Below are 20,636 nucleotides of genomic sequence, written 5' to 3'. Positions count from 1 at the left end.
TCCAGTAGAGGCAAGGTGGCAAAGCTTAACTTTTTAAAGACCATTAAGAGTGTGGCAAATCTTGTGCCAGTCAAGGACAAGCTGCCCTTCTAATTTCATCAGAAAGAACTTCTTGGGACTTCATAAAGAGATGATAGACTAGACATATTTTAACACTTTCTTTGACAAATTAACAATTCTCTGTTATCTGCCTCTTTAGGTGATTATATCAACTGGACTGGAAAGGAAACCAATTCCCCCATACACAATACTACATTTACAATTTTTCTATTATAAACACTTGGAATGAAAAGGAAATTGAACTAGATAGACTAGGATTATTTGGTTCTATGATTTTACAGAAAAGAATGGAAATTGTCATTTGTCTACAGATGTTTAAAAAGTGCCTTCACATCTTCCACAGGATAGAAGTCTGACTAGTTTAGCATACTAAAAGAGAGAGAGGAGAGGAGAGAAGACAGAGTCTCAAAAAAGAGAAAGAATGATAACTGCATTTGTGGAATCACATTTGAATATCAGCTATCATTTATTATTTATTTGCATGTCACCAAGTAGGCCAATGAGCCATTATCCCAGTATGCTGTTAGTTGTTTTCCAAAGAAATGCTACATACAGAATAAACACATATTGTAAGAGTATATTCTAGCTTAAACTCCTAAGTCTGATGACTAGCTAGAAAAAAATAAAATAAAAAGGAATTGGGTAAAAATGAAAGTACAATAAATGATACAGAGGGTCAGACCAATAGTCTATCTGCCAAAAAGTATTTATGGAAAATCTTCTATTAGGTTAATCTCAAAAGTTCAGGAATATGCTATGAGAAAGACAGCATAGTATAGTAGATTATCTTGGACCCAGAGTCAAGAAGACCTAGGTGCAAATCCTGTCTCTTAAAAATTGTATGATTGAGGGGCAACTAGGTGGTGCAGTGGATAGAGCGTCGGCCCTGAAGTCAGCAGGACCTGAGTTCAAATCCAGCCTCAGACCAAACACTTGACACTCACTACCTGTGTGACCCTGGGCAAGTCACTTAACTCCATTGCCTAGCCAGGAAAAAAAAAATTGTATGATATTAGCAAGCCATGTCAACTTCTCTCTTCCTTGGTTTTCCCCACTGCAAAGTAGAGAGATAATACCTATGGCATACCTCCCAAAGTCGTAAAAATCAAATGCATTGATATACATAAAGTACTAAACAAATGTCAACTATTACCATTAAAACAAATTAGGTATAGATCCTTCATTCATTAACTTATGCTAACAGTTCTCAATCCTATTATGTTTTGAGTCCACCACCAACTGCCTGTTGGACATTTCCAGTATGTCTTCTTGTAAGTCTCTGAAATTTACTAGGTCCAAAGTAAAACTCATCTTTTCTCCAAAACCTGTCTCTCATCCTAATTTTCCTACCTCTGTGGAACATACCACCATTTTTCCAGTCACTCAGGTACACAACCTTGGAGTAATCTTTAGCTCTTTACTCTCCTTATCAACCATATTCAATGGGTTGCCAAGACTTAGCAATTTGTTCTCCTTGACAATATCTCTTCTGTCTATCCCATCATCTCCATAAACCCAACCATCACCCTAGACTATCCCCCTCCTATTTGATCTCCCTGCCTCCAGGCTTTCCCCTCTCCAGTCCATCCTCTACATAGCTGCCAAACTGATGTCACTGAAGTTCAGGTCTAACATGCCACTTCCCTTCTGAAGAAACTCTGTCTCATTGCCTCTATGATCAAAAACAAACATGGTAGCATTTAAAATCTCTTTGCAATATGACTCTAGCCCACTTTTCCAGGATTACTATACCTGATTTCCCTTCACTCACTCTCCCTTCCAGCTATGCTGGATTTCTTGATGTTTTCCAGATATGGTATTCTATCTCCCACTCCCATTCTTATGTGCAAGCTGTCCTCCGTGCCTGGAACAGTCTTCTATCTTACCTCTGCTTGTAGAATTCCAAGATTCCTCCAAGACTAAGACCAACTGCCACCAGCCACATGAGGCCTTTCCCTGATATTCCTTCAAAAGTAGTATTTCGTATTTACTTTATATAATTGTGTAAATGTTGCTTCCTCCAATAAAACATAAGCTCCTCGTGGCCAGGGAATATTTTGTGTTTGTCATTACATCCCCACTACCTAGCATAGTACTTTGCACATAAGAAGCATTTAATAAATGCTTGCTGAATAAGTAAACGCATCTTATTACTTTTTACATAAAATATTAAGGATAGCAAGTTATGATGGCTAGAGTGCCAGACTTGGAGACAAGAAGTCCTGGGTTCAAATCCTACCTATGACATTTGACTATGTGACTAGACAAATTTTCTAACCTGAGCCTTAAGCAATGCTCTAAACTTATAGGTTGTGAATTGCATGATCTACATTGATGTTTCACCCATGAAATGACGGACTTTACACATGCAAAGTAGCACTTGTCTATATTTGTTTAAAAACAAAATCCTGGGGCAGCTAGGTGGCACAGTGGATAGAGCACTGACCCTAAAGTCAGGAGGACCTGAGTTCAAATTGGCCTCAAACCAAACACTTGACACTTACTAGATGTGTGACCCTGGGCAAGTCACTTAACTCCAATTGCCTTAAAAAAGAAAATCCTTTCCAGCTGTAAGGTTTCCTGCTATTCCCAGGACTCCAGGATTTGGTGAAGTCAGAGCTTACCCACTTCACTCCCATCAGAATTAATCATTTAGAACTTGATTTTTCCACCTTCTTGAGGTACAAGAACTAAAACTACACAACATTCTAAGCACAGGCATACATGAGTGGATCATGTTTTCCATTTTGGTTCTGTTGCCCACACCAGTGATGTCCAGTTGTTTGTGTGACCTTTGGCTGAGGTGACACATTGGGTCATTACAAACAATATAATCAAAAATCAGCATCAAAATATATCTACATCTTTGATAAAAATGGGCACAATATTTTTTGAAATGTGAACAACTCTTCCAAATGTTGCTCTAAACATTTTTCCTATTATTGGTAGATTTGAGCAACTTCATCTGTCTCTGTGTGGCAGTATAATTTTAGATATTTTAAAGAACATAAAACGCTACTTATCTAATAACACCCTACTTATCCAGAGGTAAGATTTTTAGCAATTTCAACCACTTGGGATAGATATAGTTATAAACCTGAAGTAAGAGAAATAATGACTTTAAGGAAAAAGTAGTTGTCATGTTCAAAAGTATGCAAACCACCAAAGCAAGTCCTACAGGAGTACACGTATTTTTATACGGATGTGTCATGACCAGTCTTAAGATTAGGGACAGCTAAATGGCACAGTGGGTAGAGTACTGGGCCTAGAGTCAGGAAGACTCATTTTCCTGAGTTCAAATCCGGCCTCAGACACTTACTAGCAGTGTGACCCAGGGCAAATTACTTAACCCTATTAGCCTCAGTTTCCTCATCTGTAAAATGAGCTGGAGAAGGAAATGGCAAACCACTCCAGTATCTTTGCCAAGAAAACCCCTAGTGGGGTCACAAAGAGTCAAACAGGACTGAAATGGCTGAACAACAAGAAATTAATGTTGGCATTAGCTAGCGGTTAATTTAATTGAAATAATAGTCATCTAGTGGAGCAGTGGAGAGAGCACTTGGCCAGAAAGATTCAAGCTCAAATCTGGCTTCAGACACTTACTAGCTGTGTGACTGGGCAAGTCATTTAACCTGTCTGCCTTAGTTTCCTTAACTGTAAAATAGATATGAAAATAGTATCTACCTCCCAGGGTGGCTGTGAGGATCATATGAAATAGTCATTGTAAAGTGCCTGGCACATACGTAGCTGCTATATAAATGCTTGTTTCTTTTTCTTTCTAAAAATAGATAGCATTTATATAGAACTTTAAATGTAAAAAGCACCTTACATATGACAACAACCCTGGGAAGTAGAGGTTATCATTATCCCCATTTTATAGATGAGGAAACTGAGGCACAGAGAGGTTAAGTAATTTGCCTGGTTCACACAGATAATAATCTCCAGGGGCAACTAGATGGCACAGTGGATAGAGCACTGGCCCCGAAGTCAAGAGGACCTGAGTTCAAACCTGGCCTCTGACACTTACTAGCTGTGTGACCCTGGGCAAGTCACTTAACCCCATTGCCTAGCAAAAAAATAATAATTATGATTATTATCCAAGGCAGGATCTACACTCAGATCTTATTGACTTCAAGTCTAATCATCTGTGTGCATACCATCTAGATGTTTACACACACACACACACACAACACACACCATAAAACCCTTTACTTATATTGGTGTTGGGATGGGAGTAAGATCCATATTACAGTAGCATTTGTTTAAAACATAATGGTGATTTTATTGGTGTAAGGAACTGCCAGGGAGGAATCTCCCTCTACCCATACATGCAGGAAACTATTTTGTGATTTATAGTCTTAGTGAGTTACCTAGGGCACTGAAACATTCAACGACTTGCCCAGGATCAATCAGGGCTAGTATATATCAGAGGCTGGATTTGAACCCAGTACTCCTGATTCCAAGGCAACTTTCTTCTCATTATATTGTTTGTCTTCCTATGTAGCCTTTTTAAAAAATATTATGTAGTTGCTTTTATTCTAATTTTCATTAACCAACAAGTAATTTGATGATAGAACTAAAATGACAGAAAAGTGTCATGTCTAAAATGATGTCTAGAGGAAATTCCCATGGAAAATGAAGCTGATTTTTTAAGGGGGGAATGGAAGATTTACAAATGAAAATACATCAATATATCATTTTCAGAAGCACACAGATCATAATAGCTAACCCCATTGGAGTAGCTACATTTAAAGTAGGTGTCTATAAGACTAACATGTTGTTTGATTTATTTCACTTGCCTTCTATGAAGTACACCACATTCTTTGAGTTTAATGACCTCCTGGAGTCTAGAATGGACAAAGCATATATCTACAGGTAAAGTATAATTCAAGTTCTTGGAAAAGGGAAGAGATTAATTGGTCCAACCAACCAGACAGACATGTGGGTGGAATTAAGTCATGACCTCCCTCTTCAGCAAAGGGAAGACATTTTCTAGAATGGAAACATAGAGGTTCATTCCAAGGCTGATCTGATGGACACATTTGTAAATGAGATGTAAGTATAAGGATTACTTTATGATCTTGGATGATTTTAGTTCTGAAAGAAAAATAAAAGACCATTACCAGCTTCAGTTGGGATTAGTCTAGACAGACATGCTCTTTTGCAAGTGCACTTTATGTCTCTGTCACCACACCTCAGACCTAATCTGAAGTACATACTTTTTTTGCTGTTCTGACCCTCTTGCAAAGAGTCCTTCAGTCATATTGAATGGTAGGATGGAATCCCATGAGCCTTTCTGAGATATCCAGTTAAATCAGCATGTTGTGCTTTATGAGGCTCCAAGCACAGAGGTGACCCTGGAGGCCAAGTCTTTCATGGAGCTGATTCATACCATGTGTGAATGGAGAAAACAAGATCTTTTTTTTTTCCCCCACTTTGTCAGACCTAGTCAAGATGCTGGAGCCAGAAAACAAGCAATGGCACCATCATTTCGGCAGTCCTAATGAGAGTGAACAGTACTAGAGGTGAAAGCAAGAGGGTCTGGAGGGACATTCAGGGGAAAATAATAGGCCATATTTCAGTAAAAACATTAATCCTTGCTTGGCATACGTTATTCCTGACAGAATCATTCGTACCACTGGATATCTGCTGTTCATCCTACATATTAATGCATGCATTTATTACTGGGCTTCAGACTATGAAGGAATCGGTAGCAGTAAATGGGTATATGATGGTAAAGGAAATAGGTAAGTGCTAATTTTGGGAGAAACATTTATCGATTTTTCTCAGCTTCTATTTCAAGGTATGTCTTTTTTCTTTACAACTGTTTGGATAACTAACTTTTGAACAGCCCCACTGCTGATTGTTAGTAATGAATGATGCTAATTATTTGGTGGGCAGGTGCAGTGAATAATTAGTTTACCACTGAGGGGTTTTATGGGTTTATGAGTCAGCTATAACCACTAACTCAATTAAACATTTAGAAAGTAACAAGAGCTGTAAATTAAACTTGCCGATTAGACATGCAAGGCATAAGAGATCATTTGAAAAGATTAGTTGTGTAGAATCAGGATGCAGTATACAGCAAGATGTCACTGGCTTATTTAATAGTGAAGTTTCCTTTCTGAAGGGACAAAGGCCTTGGGCTTTAAAAGAGGCCCCACTAGTTTTCTGGTCCAGTGAAAATCACATATGGGCATGTTGTAAAACAATGTCCTTGTTGGAAAGTAGCAAGTATTAGTACGTACTATCAAGGGCAACTCATAGCAGCTGTAGGAAGGATGGCAATTATAGGATAAAGGAAAGAGAATGGAAAAACCAGACAGAATAATATAATACCTGGAGTGAGTAAGGGGTGGTAGAAAAGTATTTGGATTTTTTTCCATACCTGGTTTTAATGAATTTAAAATCATAGAGGCTCACTGACAGGAATAAAAACCAGGTAATGGTTTGTTGGAAAGGCTTACGACCAATTCTGTAGGTTCCTTCCTTTGGAAAATGAACAAATGTAAATAGAACTGCCCATTTTTTTTCCTCAATCCAAATGACTAATTAGGATAGAAAATTAAGCTGTTTATAAAGTACACTAATAGAAAGCATATGTGAGTATATATTTCAATATGTTCAGGCAATGAGGTCAGTTTATTCAGTCATAGCTTTATTCTGAGATGATTCAATTCATTTTAATTCAAATTAATTAATTAATTCAAATTAAGCACGATGCAATGTGCTAAATCCAGTACTGGGAATACACAGATAGAAAGGACACAGCCCATACACTCAGGGAGTTTACGATTTAAATGAGGAGTGGGGATAGGAAAGACAGATGCTCTGCATGATGGAGGGCTGTCTCTAAATGTTGGGAGACACAGGCAATACCATTCGATCTTAATTACTCTTTTCTCATTGGAACTGTACAGCATCCAAAACTAGTCATGAGTTTTCTGTCAGAAGAACCAAAGAATTTTAGTGTCATTTCACTGAGAATCTGAACTGGACTGTGAGAAAAGCGCAAAAGAAGAAATTCTGTTCCTTTTAAGCTGAATTTTATGAGAATGGTCTCCTAAGTGGTTTAAGATCAGCCATCCCTCATAAAAAACACATGAGAAAAGATCTCCTTTATAGATCCCCTGTTATAGGTAGGCCAACACAGCTAATTTTCTCCTAGGAATGAGATCTGGTCAGAAATCAGAGCTATCAATGCAGAACTGGGGGAGAACAGTGCAATCAAAATGCAGAACTTAATATTCCTTCTAAAGTAACAGAGGCTCTGAAAGCAAAAATGAAAGACTTTGAATACAAAAATGCAAAATGGAGAAAAATTTGGCAGAACAGAAGCAAAAAATGAATTCCATAAAACACAAATGGTTGTCCTTGAAGACAAGGATATACAGAGATAACCCATGAAGGTAGGAAGGGTCCAGTTATGAAGAGCTTTAAAAGCCAAACAGAGGGTTTTACATTTGATCCCAGAGGCAAAAGGGAGCCACTACTGGTTATAGAATATGGGAGTGACATGAAGTGATCAGCTATCTTTAATAGACATTGATCACAAAAGATAAAATAAGTAATTTCAATTACATGCAACTCAAAAGCTTTTATATTAAAAAAATAAATAAATAAACATACCCAGGACAAGAATGGAAAATTTCAACTAAGAAAAAATATTTATATTAAATTTTTTGGATAGAGATCTCATAGCCAAGATACATAAGGAAATAACACAACTGTATAAGATCAAGAGCCATCCACCAATAGGTAAGGGATTCAAGGGATATGAACAATCAGTTCTAAAAGGAGGAGGAAGAGAACAAGAATTTGGCCATATTCAGAGCAGATTTTTTAAATTTTTATTTATTTTATTCTGAACTTAAGAAATAAAACAAGCATTTCTATAACACAGTAGAAGAGGAGAAGAGAGAGAAGAGGAAGAAGAAAGAGGAGGAGGAGGAAGAAGAAAGGAAGAAGAAGAAAAAGAAGAAGAAAGACAAATCATAGAAACAATAATTTCATTAAAGAGAAAGACAACAGAAAGAACATTCCAAAATTTGTGAGATATAGTCAAAACAATACTTAGGGTAAAATTTATATCTCTATATGTGTACATCAATAAAACAGAGAAAGAGAAGATCAATGAATTGGGCATGCAACTAAAAGAAATAGAGAATGAATTTTATTGAAGTCTTTTTTTTCTTTTTTTTTTTTTGGTGAGGTAATCAGGATTAAGTGACTTGTCCAGGGTCACTGACTTGTCCAGGGTCACACAGCTAGTAAGTGTCAAGTGTCTGAGGTTGGATTTGAACTCAGGTCCTCCTGACTCCAAGGCCAGTGCTCTATCTACTATGCCACCTAGCTGCCCCCAAGAACAAATTTTAAATCCACAATTAAACACCAAAATGGAAATCCTGAAAATCAAAGAAGAGATTAATAAAACTGAAAGTTAAAAAAAAAACTATTGAAGTAATAAATAAAACTAGGAGGTTTTTTTGGGGGGGGATAATAAAATAGAAAAGCCATTGGTTAATTTGATTTTAAAAAGAAAGAGAAGAAAGCCAAAAATAAAAAGAGTAAATGCACCCCCATTGAAGATAAAATTAAAGCAATTATTAGTATTTTGCCTAATTATATACCAGTAAAACTGACAATCTGAGAAAATGGATGAATATTTACAAAAATATAAACTGTCTAGGTTGACAGAGGAGGAAATAGAATACTTAAATAATTCTATCTTAGAAAAAGAAATTGAACAAGCCATCCATGAGCTCCCTAAGCAAAAATCCACATAACCAAATGGATTTAAAAGTGAATTTTATGAAATGTTTAAGGAACAATTAATCCCAATATTATATAAACTATTTAGCAGAAAATAGGGAAAGGAGTCCTACCAAATTCCTTTTATGACAAAAATATGGCTTTGATAGCTAAACCAGAGAGAGCGAAAACAGAGAAAGAAAACTACAGCACAATTTCCTTTATAAATATTGATGTGAAAATTTTAAATAAAATACTAGCAAGGAGATTGTAGCAATGTATCACAAAGATCATACACTATGACCAGATGGGATTTATACCAGGAATGCAGAGCTGGTTTAATATTAGGAAAATTGTCAACATTATTGACTGTATCAATAACAAAACAACAAAAGCCATATGATTATGTCAATAGATGATAGAATGATAAAATACAATACCCATTTTTATATTAAAAACAAAAACACTAAAAAACATAGGGATAAATGAAGACTTTTTTTAAAATAATAAGTAGTATCTATTTAAAACCAAGAACAAGCAACACCTATCATGAGGATAAACTTGAAGCCTTTCCAATAAGATCAGGAGTGAAATAAGGATGTCCATTATCACCACAACTATTCAATGTTGTACTTCAATTGCTAACTATAGCAATAAAACAAGAAAAAGAAATTGAAGGAATAAAAGTAGGTGATGTGGAAATAAAACTATCACTCTTTGCAGATGATATGATGGCATGCTTAAAGAATCGTAGAGATCAACTAAAAAACCAATTGAAACAATTAACAACTTCAACAAAGTTGCAGGATATAAAATAAACCCACCTAAATCGTCAGCATTTCTTTATATTACCAACAAAATCTAGCAACAACAGCTAGAAAAAGAAATTCCATTTAAAATAACTGCAGACAATATAAAATACTTGGAGTCTACCTGCCAAGACCTACCCAGAGATTATATGAACACAATTACAAAACATTTTTCACACAAATAAAGACAGATCTAAACAATTGGAGAAATATTAATTGCTTACAGGCAAGCCAAGTCAATATAATAAAAATGACGATTCATCCTAGATTAATTTACTTATCCAATGCCATACCAATCAAACTACCCATTTTATAGAGCTAGAAAAATAACAAAATTCATCTGAAGGAACAAAAGGTCAAAATATCAAGGAAATCAATGAAAAAAATGTTAAGGAAGGCAGCCTAGCAATTTCAGATTTCAAATTATATCATAACACAATAACCATCTAAACAATCTGGTACTGGCCAAGAAATAAAGTGGTGGATCAGTGGCATGAATCAGTCACACAATACACAGAAGTAAATGACCATAGTAATTTAGTGTCTGAAAAACCCAAAAAAATCCATGCTCTGGGGATAAGAACTCAACATTTGACAAAAATGCTATCAAAGCTGGAAAGCAGCTTGGCAGAAACTAGGCATAGACCAACATGTCATGCCATATACCAAGTAAAGGTCAGAATGGATAAATGATTTAGATGTAGTGGGTGATATTGAGAGTATATTAGGGGAGCGTGGACAAATGTACCTGTCAGATATATGGATAAGGGAAAGAGTTTTGACCAACAAGAGATAGAGCGGATCATGGAAAATAAAATTGACAATTTTAATTACATGAAATCAAAAAGCTTTTGCACAAACAAAACTAAGCCAGCCAAAGTTAGAAGGAAAACAGGAAACTGGAAGGGCGAATTTTATAGCAGGTTTTTCTGATAAATATTTCATTTCTCAAATATATAGGGAGCTGAGCCAAATTTATAAAAATAAGAGTCATTCCCCAGTTGATAAATGGTCAAAGGATATTAGCAGGCAGTTTTCAGAAGAAATCAAAGCTATCAATAGTTACACAAAAAATACTCTAAGTCACTACTGATTAGTTAGAGAAATGCAAATTAAAACAGTTCTGAGATACCACCTCACACCTATCAGATTGCCTAATATGATGGAAAAAAAATGAGAAATGCTGGAGGCGATGTGGAAAAATTGGGACACTAATGACCTGTTTGTGGAGTTGTGAGCTGATCCAACCATTCTGGAGAATAATTTGAAACTATGCCCAAAAAACTATAAAACTGTGCATACCCCTTGACCCAGAAATACCATTACTAGGTCTGTAACCCAAAGAGATCAAAGAAAAGGGGAAAGAACTTTATCCAAAAATGTCTATAGTAGCTTTTTTATATGATAGCAAAGAATTGAAAATTGACGGCATTGGGGAATGGCTTATCAAGTTGTAGCATATGATTGTGATGGAATACCATTGTACATAAGAAATGAGGAGGAGGAGGATTTTGGAAAAACCTGGGAAAATTTATATGAACTGATACAGAGTGGAGTAAGCTAGACCAGGAGAACATTGTAAGCTGTAACAGTAATATTGTAAGGATGATTAAGTTTGAAAGATTAGCTACTTTGATGAAAACAATAATCTAAACAGGGGTGGGCAACCTGCGGCCTCAAGGCCACATGTGGCCCTCTAGGTCCTCAAGTGCGACCTTTTGACTGAATCCAAATTTCACAGAACTTGCATACTTGAGGCTGCAGATTCTCCACTCCTGAAAAGACAATTCCAAAGGACCTATGATGAAAAATGCTCTACCTCCAGAGAAAGAACTAATGAATTCTAAAAACTCCTTGAGGCAGGAACTGTTTTGGTTTTATCTTTGAATCTCAGGCAACAGTGCTTGGCATATAGTAGTCTCTTATTTTTGTCTCCCATTTGAACTCCTAATGATTGTTTCATTCTTTACATGGTGTCCTCAGTTCCTGACACATAGCTAGTACTTCTTAAATTTTTGTTGATTAATAGATTGACAGAATGTCCAGTTTCTAATTATCTCCAAATTTTTATCTCCACACAGATCCCCCCTCAGCAAATAACAAATAACTGTTCTCATTCAGATCGAAACATATTTTTAAATTTTTTCCTAATTTTTTGTCTGTTTTCTTTTACAATATGGCTGATATGGGAATGTGTTTTGTATAACTTCTCAGTATAATCAATATCATATCACTTGCCTTCTCAAGCGGGAGAGTGGGGAAAGGGGTGGAAGGTACCAGGGGAGGGACCCAAAGGAGGGAGAGAATTTGGAACTCAAAAATTTTTTAAATGACTGTTTAAAAAAAATGAATTTTATGTGCAATTGGGAAATATTTAATAAAAGAAATAAAAATTTATTTTAAAAAAGAAATAAAAGCTTCCAGGTAAAGAGATTCTTCTGTGGTTTCTAATATGGAGTATAATCAACAAAAAGCATGTTCAGTAATCTTTTTTAAGTAAGTACTTACTATGTGGAGTCTGTGGGGTCTTTTTATTCAAAGACGAGAATTATCTTTTACACAAAGATGCACACATATCAAAGATACGAAAGCTATCTTTCCAAAAAAATTAGTGCTATATTCCTTTGCTTGCCAAAAGCTAACCTGCATAGCAACCAAGTGATTTTTCTAAAGTCAGGTCTGACCACATAACTCCACTTAGGCAATAAACTCCAGTGGCCTCCCTGTTACCTGTAGGATCAAACATAAACTCCTCTGCTTAATATTTAAAGCTCTTCAAACCTGGTCTTATCCTACCTTCCCAGCCTTTATTCCCCTCCAACATTCCAGACCTATTGGCACACTTGCTGATCCCTGTCTACCACAGTCTCTCTGTAGTTTATCAGCCTTTGCAATGGCTGTCCTACATTTTTGGAATATTCTCTTTCCTCATCTCAACCTCTTAGAATTTCTTATTTCCTTCAAGACTCAGCTTGAGTTCCACCTTCTATATGAGGTCTCTCCTGATCTCCCCAAGTGATTAGTGCTTTCTCCCCCAACTACCTTGTTCCTGCTTTCTATGTATTTTGTATGTACCTATATGTCTCCCTTATTAAAGTAAATGCTCCTTGAGGGCAGGAACTATTTTGGTTGCTTGGCAAACAGCAGTCTCTTATTTTTCTCTCCCATTTGAACATAAATTCCTAGTGATTGTTTCATTCTTTATGTGGTATTCTCAGCTCAGCACTTCTTAAATGTTTATTGGTTGATTGATAGATTGACTGAATGTACAGTTTCCAATGATCTCCAAATTTTAATCTCCACACAGCCCCCCACTTCTGATAGCAATAATGAATAGCTGTTTTCCCAGAGGTTCCTCGCAGGTGCCATGGTGTGCCCAGAGTGAGTGAACCGTAGTCAATAAGCAACATATCTCAAGAATTTTGCCCTGGCTCTGTCCAAATGAATTCCAAAACAAATCATTTTTCTCCAACGAAAAGGAAATGCTGAACATTATACCAAACTACAATTTGTTAATAGAGGTTTTTTTCTATTGGAACCAAAAGTTTTGACCCACTTAAGGTACTGTAAATCCTACAGTATTTGTCTCTGACAAGAGGTGAAGAGTTTTTGTAATTGGCCAAATTATCATTTTTCTAATAACATTTCCCCTACTTCCATTCATCTGATGTGCTAGCACATAAGACATTCCTCCTTGTTTTATGTATCAAGATAATACATAGTAGCACATAATAGATATGTACATGTATGGACCATTACCAGGACAAAATGATATATTTGAAATATATATATTCCTACATTGAAGATAATATATGTTTATAGTAAGTTGGGAGAGGAGCTTATAAGTAATCATCATGGTCCTTCAACATTAGTGACCAATATCAGATTAAAAACCTAAATGAAAATTCTTTCTATTCACAGGTATCTCAGATGTTACTACTGGGCAGTTCGAACTTTAATTACCATTGGTGGTCTTCCAGAACCACAAAACACATTTGAGATTATCTTCCAACTCTTGAATTTTTTCTCTGGGGTTTTTGTGTTCTCCAGCCTAATTGGACAGGTAAAGTGAAAAAAATTAATTGTGTTATGTTGCATTCATTTTTAATATTAATTGATATTCTTATTGATGTTTGTTTTTTAAATCACCTTCATTTCCAAATATACCTGTCCCTTTCTCCCCTATCTAAAATCATCCCTTATAACAAAAAAGAAAAAGAAAAATAAGAATAAAAGAGTTCTTCAAAACCAATCAACACATTAATTGAGTCTAATGGTATATACAGTGTTCCACACCCCATGGTCTTCCACCTTTCTAAGGAAGGGAAAGTTGCACATTTTCTTATCTCTCCTACATGACAGTTTGGTAATTTTAATTAAATAGTGCTCAGTTTAGTTTTTCCTTTGCATTGATACTGGTTTAATAATTATATATGTTGGCAGATTAGGTACTGTGCAGCATGGCAGCAAGAAGATTTGAGTTCAAACCCCATCTCAGATATCTATTAGCTGTGTGACTTTGATCAAGTTACATAACCTCTCTCAGTCTCAGTTTCTTAAAAATTAAATGGAGATAGTAGTGTCTACAACTTAGAGTTGTTGTGATGATAAACTGAGATAACATATGTATGGGGCTTAGTAAACCTTAAAGCATTGTATCAAGTCTATTATTTATTTATTTTGCTTTTCACTTTGAATGATATCATATAAATCTTCCCATGTTTTTCTGAATTTTTCGTAGTCAGCATACCAATATGCTATTGCTCATGTATCATTAGTTCAGCCATTCCCCAATCAATGAGCATCTACTTTGTTTACAATACTTTGCTTCTAGTTCTTTGCCAATATAAAAAGTGTTGTTACAAATATTTCAGTTGTATATAGGACCTTTCTGCCTCTGATCTCCTTGAGGTCTAACAATGAGATCACTGCATCAAAGGCTTAGGTCTTAATCACTTTCGTATCATAATTCCAGATTGTTTTCCATAATGATTGGGCCAATTCACAGTTCTACCAACAGTACATTAGTATGTTGTGTGTTCCACAATCCCTCAAATTAGCTTATTCTTATCTTCTGTCAATATTTGTTAATTTTCTAGACGTGGATTGTTTCGATTTACACTTCTCTTAGTAGTCATTTGGAGCAATCTTATGCTTGCTTCTTGTAAGATATATGTGTTCATTATCCTTTGACCAGTTATTCATTGCACAATAACTCTTTGTCTTATACATTGGCATTAGTGCCCTATAAGTCTTGGATATTAGAACTTTGTCAGAGATTTTGATGCAGGGTTTCATCCAATTAACAACTTTGCTTCTTATCCTAGTTGTACTAATTATATTCATGCAAAAGCTTTTCAATTTCATGTGTGTTTTCTTTTATATTCATTGTTATCCCTTACTGGTTAAGAGTTTTTCCCCTAGCTATAGCTATGAAGAGTACTTGAGTTCATTCTCTTCTATTTTTTTTAATGGTATGACCTTTAATATTCAGGTTCTATTCCATTTTGAGCTTATGGTGGAATATTGGTGAGTCCCATTTTAAATAGCACTATAGACAATGTTCTGAGGCTACTTGAAGAATGTTTATGTTATACTAAGCACTTCACATACACCATCTCATTTAATCCTTACAACAAACCTATGATGTAGGTACATTATCGTTCTCATTATGTAGATGATACAGACCTAGAGAAAATTTAGTGACTTGTACATCATCACACAGTGCATAAATGTGACAGTTGCTTTTGGGACCTAGGCCACTCCTGACTCCAAGACCAGTACTATTTCCACTCTACATCTAGGTCCTGATTAGTTCAAATCATGAATCCTGTGAAGTGGTAACATTATTTGCACTGCATATTTCCATTGGACTGGAATTATTACCATGTTTTACATAATCATAACTTTGAATAGTACAAATTTGAATATGTGTGACCACTTTCACAGGATTTATCATTCTCACCAACAGTGACCTGACTATAGCACACTATGTCTGAATAACTAATAATACATGTTAGTTGGCTTTAATCCACTCATGTATCTTTTATAGCACATGTCCTGGGCTAGACAGAGGAGAAAAAGATGCCACATAGTTTCACCTCTTCTGGATGAAGAGGTCATTGATTCCCACCACCCACTCCCATTTTAAATACGCAAAGCAAATTTCAACCATTTGTTTCCTGGTTTAGGAGAGAAGTGGGAGATGAATGTGGAGAATTACATTATACATCTGTTTGTGGACTAAGACCTAAAGATCAGACTTAATTTAGAGTGAATTTTTACATCTCGCTTATCAGCATCCATGAATTGAAATGTAATCATTCCTTCATTACTACCATAGCTGCTGAGGATAGTTGAATAATTTTACCATATTTTAAATTTGGGTGTATACTACCCTATAAGCATAGACTTATTTAACATTGTATAAATAGCACAAAGTGAAATTGGGAGTTGTCAATTATCCAATGAATCAGGATTTTTAGACAGCCAACCTGCATACCCATGTACATAGTTTCACTTTGACTCCTGATGTCTGGATTGGCTAACTATTCTGCCAAGAAGTTGCTAAGCTTCCACTTCATTCTGTTACCAAATGAGATCATGTTTGTAAAGCATTTAGCTCAGTTACTGGTACATAGTAGGTGCTTATGAGTGCTTGATCCCTCCCTCTTCCCCAGCACCATGTAATCATAGTCTATGGGATTTTCAAACAGGAATAGTCCATATATCAGTAAGGAATAAGAATGTTACCAAATCAAAAGGCTGATTTTGTGCAACTTCATTTTTTTTTAGTTTATCTTCTGGCACCATTTATAGCAAAAATGAAAAACATCAGAAATGATGAAATTTATGTTTTTAGATGAGAGATATCATTGGAGCAGCTACTGCAAATCAGAACCACTTCCGTGCCTGCATGGATAATGCCGTCTCTTATATGAATATGTATTCAATACCCAAAGTAGTGCAGAACCGTGTTCGGACATGGTATGAATATACTTGGGCTTCTCAAAGAATATTGGGTAGGTATGTCTAACTATTCAATCTATCCCTGAAAAGTAGTGATATAAGCATTAGACTTGAAATACAAAGACTTGAAGATGAGGTCAAGCTCTGCCTCATATTATCTGTTTGTCACTTGACAAATCACTTAAAATCCATTTTAACCTGAGTTGCCTCACCTGTAAAATGGGGGGTAATAATAGTTTCACCATATACCTCATAGGGTGAGAGGAATATTGTATAAACTCAAACACAGCAGGTAAGTGTGAATTTCTACATTATAACTATTAGAGAAAAGTACCTAAAAGCATCTTGTCGATGAAAAAAGAAGGAAAGTTCCTTGAGATCAGGAATGATTTTATCTTTATCTTCATATTCCCATTACCTACTTGGGGTGGATAGCTGTTCAGGGAAAACTAGCACCTCTGGTGTAAGGGCTGCTCATCCATCTTTGGTGTCCACCTGCCACCCACCTCTCACCTGTGGCTCCAAGAAGCTGTAGTATGCACAGTGGCCAAACCTTGGTAGACCATTTCATGGGTTAAACTAGGTACTGATAGGCCTCAAACCTGTTGGTGAGTTAGGGGGAGTCTACCCCAAGCATGTAAAGATTTCCACTGGTAGACTGATGAGAACATTTTGTTCCAATGGCCATGAAGGTAGCAGCTCCATGAAGCAGGAACAGTGGAGCACTTAGAGCCTGGTTAGACATCAAAGATGCCAAGGTCATCCACTGCATCCCAGAGCATCACCAGTCATCTTGACTTCTGCCTTGGCACTTGGACTCTCATGACTATGGAAGAGAGAATGAGACTGACACCTTCACACAACTCTGCCTCACTTAAATCCAATTGATGTGCAAGTCAAAAGACCCAAAAGACCCATACCATTTTACCATTTTTATCTATTCCAAAATACTGCGGTGACAAAGCAGCAGGTATGGCTATACCAGGAGCTGCACACAGGTGGCCCAGGGCATAGGGTTTTCTTCTCATTGGACTGAAGCAGCAATGGGATTTGGCAGCCCCTGGGTATCTGAACAATGTTTTTAAGGACCTCACTGCTCACCTGGCATGAGGCAGGGCCTAGAAAAAGTGCCTTAAAAATTGTCTGCTTCACCTACCCCTGGACTGATTACCTAAGCAGGCAGGGATGCTACACTGTGGTCAAAATACACACACAAAAAATGTACAAAATTTTGCAAAGATGACTCCACTCACCATTGGTACATGGAATGTGCACACACTTATGGATGCTTGAAATCCAGAAGACTTGAAAGACAAACAGCTCTTGTTGTGAAAGAACTCAGCAAGTATTACATCCAAATAGCAGCCGTGAGTGAAACAAGGCTGGCAAATGAAGTCCAGCTTGTCAAAGTCAGATCTAGATACATTTTTCTGGAGTGACCACAGTGATGGGGAGCACCTTGAAGCTGGCACATACTTCACAATCAGAACTAATTTGGTCCACAAGCTTCTATGCCCCCTAAAAGCAATGAATGACAGGTTCATGACAATGGGCTTACCAGTTTCAGGAAAGCTCCTTGCCACCATCATCAATGCGTATTCTTCTACCATGATGAACCCTAATGAGGTCAAAGGAAATTTTTAAGAAGACCTAGAGACTCTCATCATCAATGCATCAAAAGAAGACAAGCTTATCATTCTGGGTGACTTTAATGCAATAATAGGCACAGAGTATCAGACATGGCAGGGAGTCTTTGGAAGGAATGGAGTTAGAACAGCAATAACAATGGTCACTTACTATTGAAGACTTGTGTATCTCATAACCTAATCACTTATACTATTATTCTATTTACCTAAATGCAATGAAACTTTGTGGATGCACTCTTGCAGCAAACATTAGCATTTAACAGACTATGTTATTGTAAGGAGAAGAGACAGACAGGATGTGAGAGTGACAAAGGCGATGTATGGTACAGAGGTTTTAAATGCTATTAGGCTCCTCTCATGTAGCAAAGCTCCTGGTGCGGATTCTATTCCAGCTGAGAATTACAACACAGGGGGTTCTCTGCTCACATAAAATCTGACTAAAATCTTCCAGGTTATATGACAAGAGGTTGTCCCCCAGGAGTTCAAGGATGCCTCCAATTGTCCATTTCTATAAATAAAGACTGGGAAATAGTTTGTGCTGTGACAATCACAGTGGGATCTCTCTCTCTCAGTCATTACCAGCAAGATTATTGCCAGAGTCCTCCTTAATAGGTTGATCCTTCACCTGGAAGATTGTCACATCCACCCAAGAGCCTTCAAAAACAGCCAAGCAATGGTTGATATGGTGTTTGTTGCCCAGGAGAAATGCCAGGAGCCGAACAGAGGTCTGTACACAATGTTCATTGAACATTGCAAGCAGGGCTGTGTGCTCGCTCCCAACACCAAGGAAAGGGAGGTTCTCCACTAGCTAGCAGGGTACCATCCATATGTGGAACCGTTGGTTACAGCAAGTGGAGAAAGTTTGAATGCAGTGGATTAGTTTGCTTACCTTGCAGTATACTTTCCAGTGATGTCCACATAGATGATGAGGATGACATGTGCATTTCCAGAGCTAGCTCAGCTCTTGGGAGGCTCTGAAGGAAAGTGTGCTGACCTCATTGTTGTATGCCTGTAAAACCTGGACCGGCACCATGCCAGGAAACTGATTCACTTCCATTTGAATTGTCTTAGGAAGATTCTGAAGATAACCTAGCAAGATAAGATCAGACACTGAGGTCCCTTCTCTAGCTGAACTGCCAAGCATTCAAACTACTGCAGAGAACACAACCCTGACAGGCTGGCCACTTGCTCAAATGCCAAATGTACATTTGTCTAAAAGACTATTTTATGGAGAACTCACACAAGTCAAGCACTCACACAGAGGTCAGAAGAAGAGATACAAGAACACCCTCAAGCTCTCTCTGAAAAACTTTGGAATCACTTGCATGACAAGGGAGACCACCCAGCATGACATGTCTGCATCAAAGAAGGCTCTGTGCTCTATGAGCAAAGCAGAATTTCAGTAGCTTGAAAGAAACACGAGAAGTGCAAATTTAAAGATGTTACTACTCCAAATGTTCGTATGAACTATTTGTGCTTGACTTTTGGTGGAGCCTTCAAAGTTCACATTGGCCACACTCAGACACACCGTACCATGACCCAACATAGTGATATCATTTTGGTCCTCTTCAAATGCAAAGGACAACAACAACCTAGCACAGTGCTTTTTTACATAGTAAGCATTCAATAAATGCTTATCATACTGAACTATATTAAATTGAAAGCACTCTACAAATATAAAACAGTTATTATTCAAAGCATATCCTTTTCTTTCTTCTTTGGGGTAGAAATTGAGGCTGGTTGGACTGAGAAAGGGTAGTCTCAAAAGCAAATAATTGCGTGATTTGTATATCTTTAAATATACATAGTATTTACATAAGGAATTTACTAAATGTTTTTTTTTCATAATAGCCAACAAGATTTTCCAAGGCCATATTATCCCCCCCACCCCCAGGGAGTTCAATAAGTATGTGCAGAGAGATCATAACTCTTTCAAGCCACTAAGTGGCTGCTTTCGTATGTTAACTGGTGTCTTGGTGACCTTAAAGAATTAATGCCACTGGGCCACCACAAAGTTGTTCTGTGCATTTTGCAGTGCTTGCTTCTGATGAGTGGTATCCTTAGAGCCAAACTCTATGCTCTAAAAAGTTCACTGAGAGAAGAATGAGGCAGTCTTTTAGTGCCTCTGGGAACCATTGGGTTTAAAGACTAGAAACTAACCCCTAGCAGAGGCTAGCACCCTCTGTTTCCCCTCCTGTTCTTTTTGGCTATCTTTCCCTCCATCATCTCCATGGAGAACAGAGTGGAGGATCAGGGCGAGTACATATCGTAAAGAAGCTCTAAGAGCCATCCTGAAAGTAGGTATAGAAGGATAGAATTAAAAGAATCAAGATTCTTCCCTCTTTCCTAATAACACTCTCCCAATACTCCATGACTCTCACTCTCTGATGTAAAGCAATGA

General features: G+C 37.0%; 1 protein-coding gene across 1 annotated transcript in view; it reads left to right on the top strand.

Annotated features, from left to right (window-relative positions):
- The window catches only part of CNGB3 (cyclic nucleotide gated channel subunit beta 3), a 189,460-nt gene that overhangs the window by 108,994 nt on the left and 59,830 nt on the right, over nucleotides 1-20,636 (top strand). Inside the window, exons 9-12 of the mRNA XM_020970100.2 lie at nucleotides 4,871-4,935; nucleotides 5,685-5,807; nucleotides 13,542-13,683; nucleotides 16,483-16,642. Of these exons, the coding sequence (XP_020825759.1) occupies nucleotides 4,871-4,935; nucleotides 5,685-5,807; nucleotides 13,542-13,683; nucleotides 16,483-16,642 (490 nt within the window). The remainder of the gene's footprint in view (nucleotides 1-4,870; nucleotides 4,936-5,684; nucleotides 5,808-13,541; nucleotides 13,684-16,482; nucleotides 16,643-20,636) is intronic.

Source organism: Phascolarctos cinereus, unplaced genomic scaffold, assembly GCF_003287225.1.
Source record: "Phascolarctos cinereus isolate Bilbo 61053 unplaced genomic scaffold, phaCin_HiC Scaffold_4;HRSCAF=312, whole genome shotgun sequence".
Taxonomy (NCBI): Eukaryota; Metazoa; Chordata; class Mammalia; order Diprotodontia; family Phascolarctidae; genus Phascolarctos; species Phascolarctos cinereus.
This window is presented reverse-complemented; position numbering and strand designations above follow the sequence as displayed.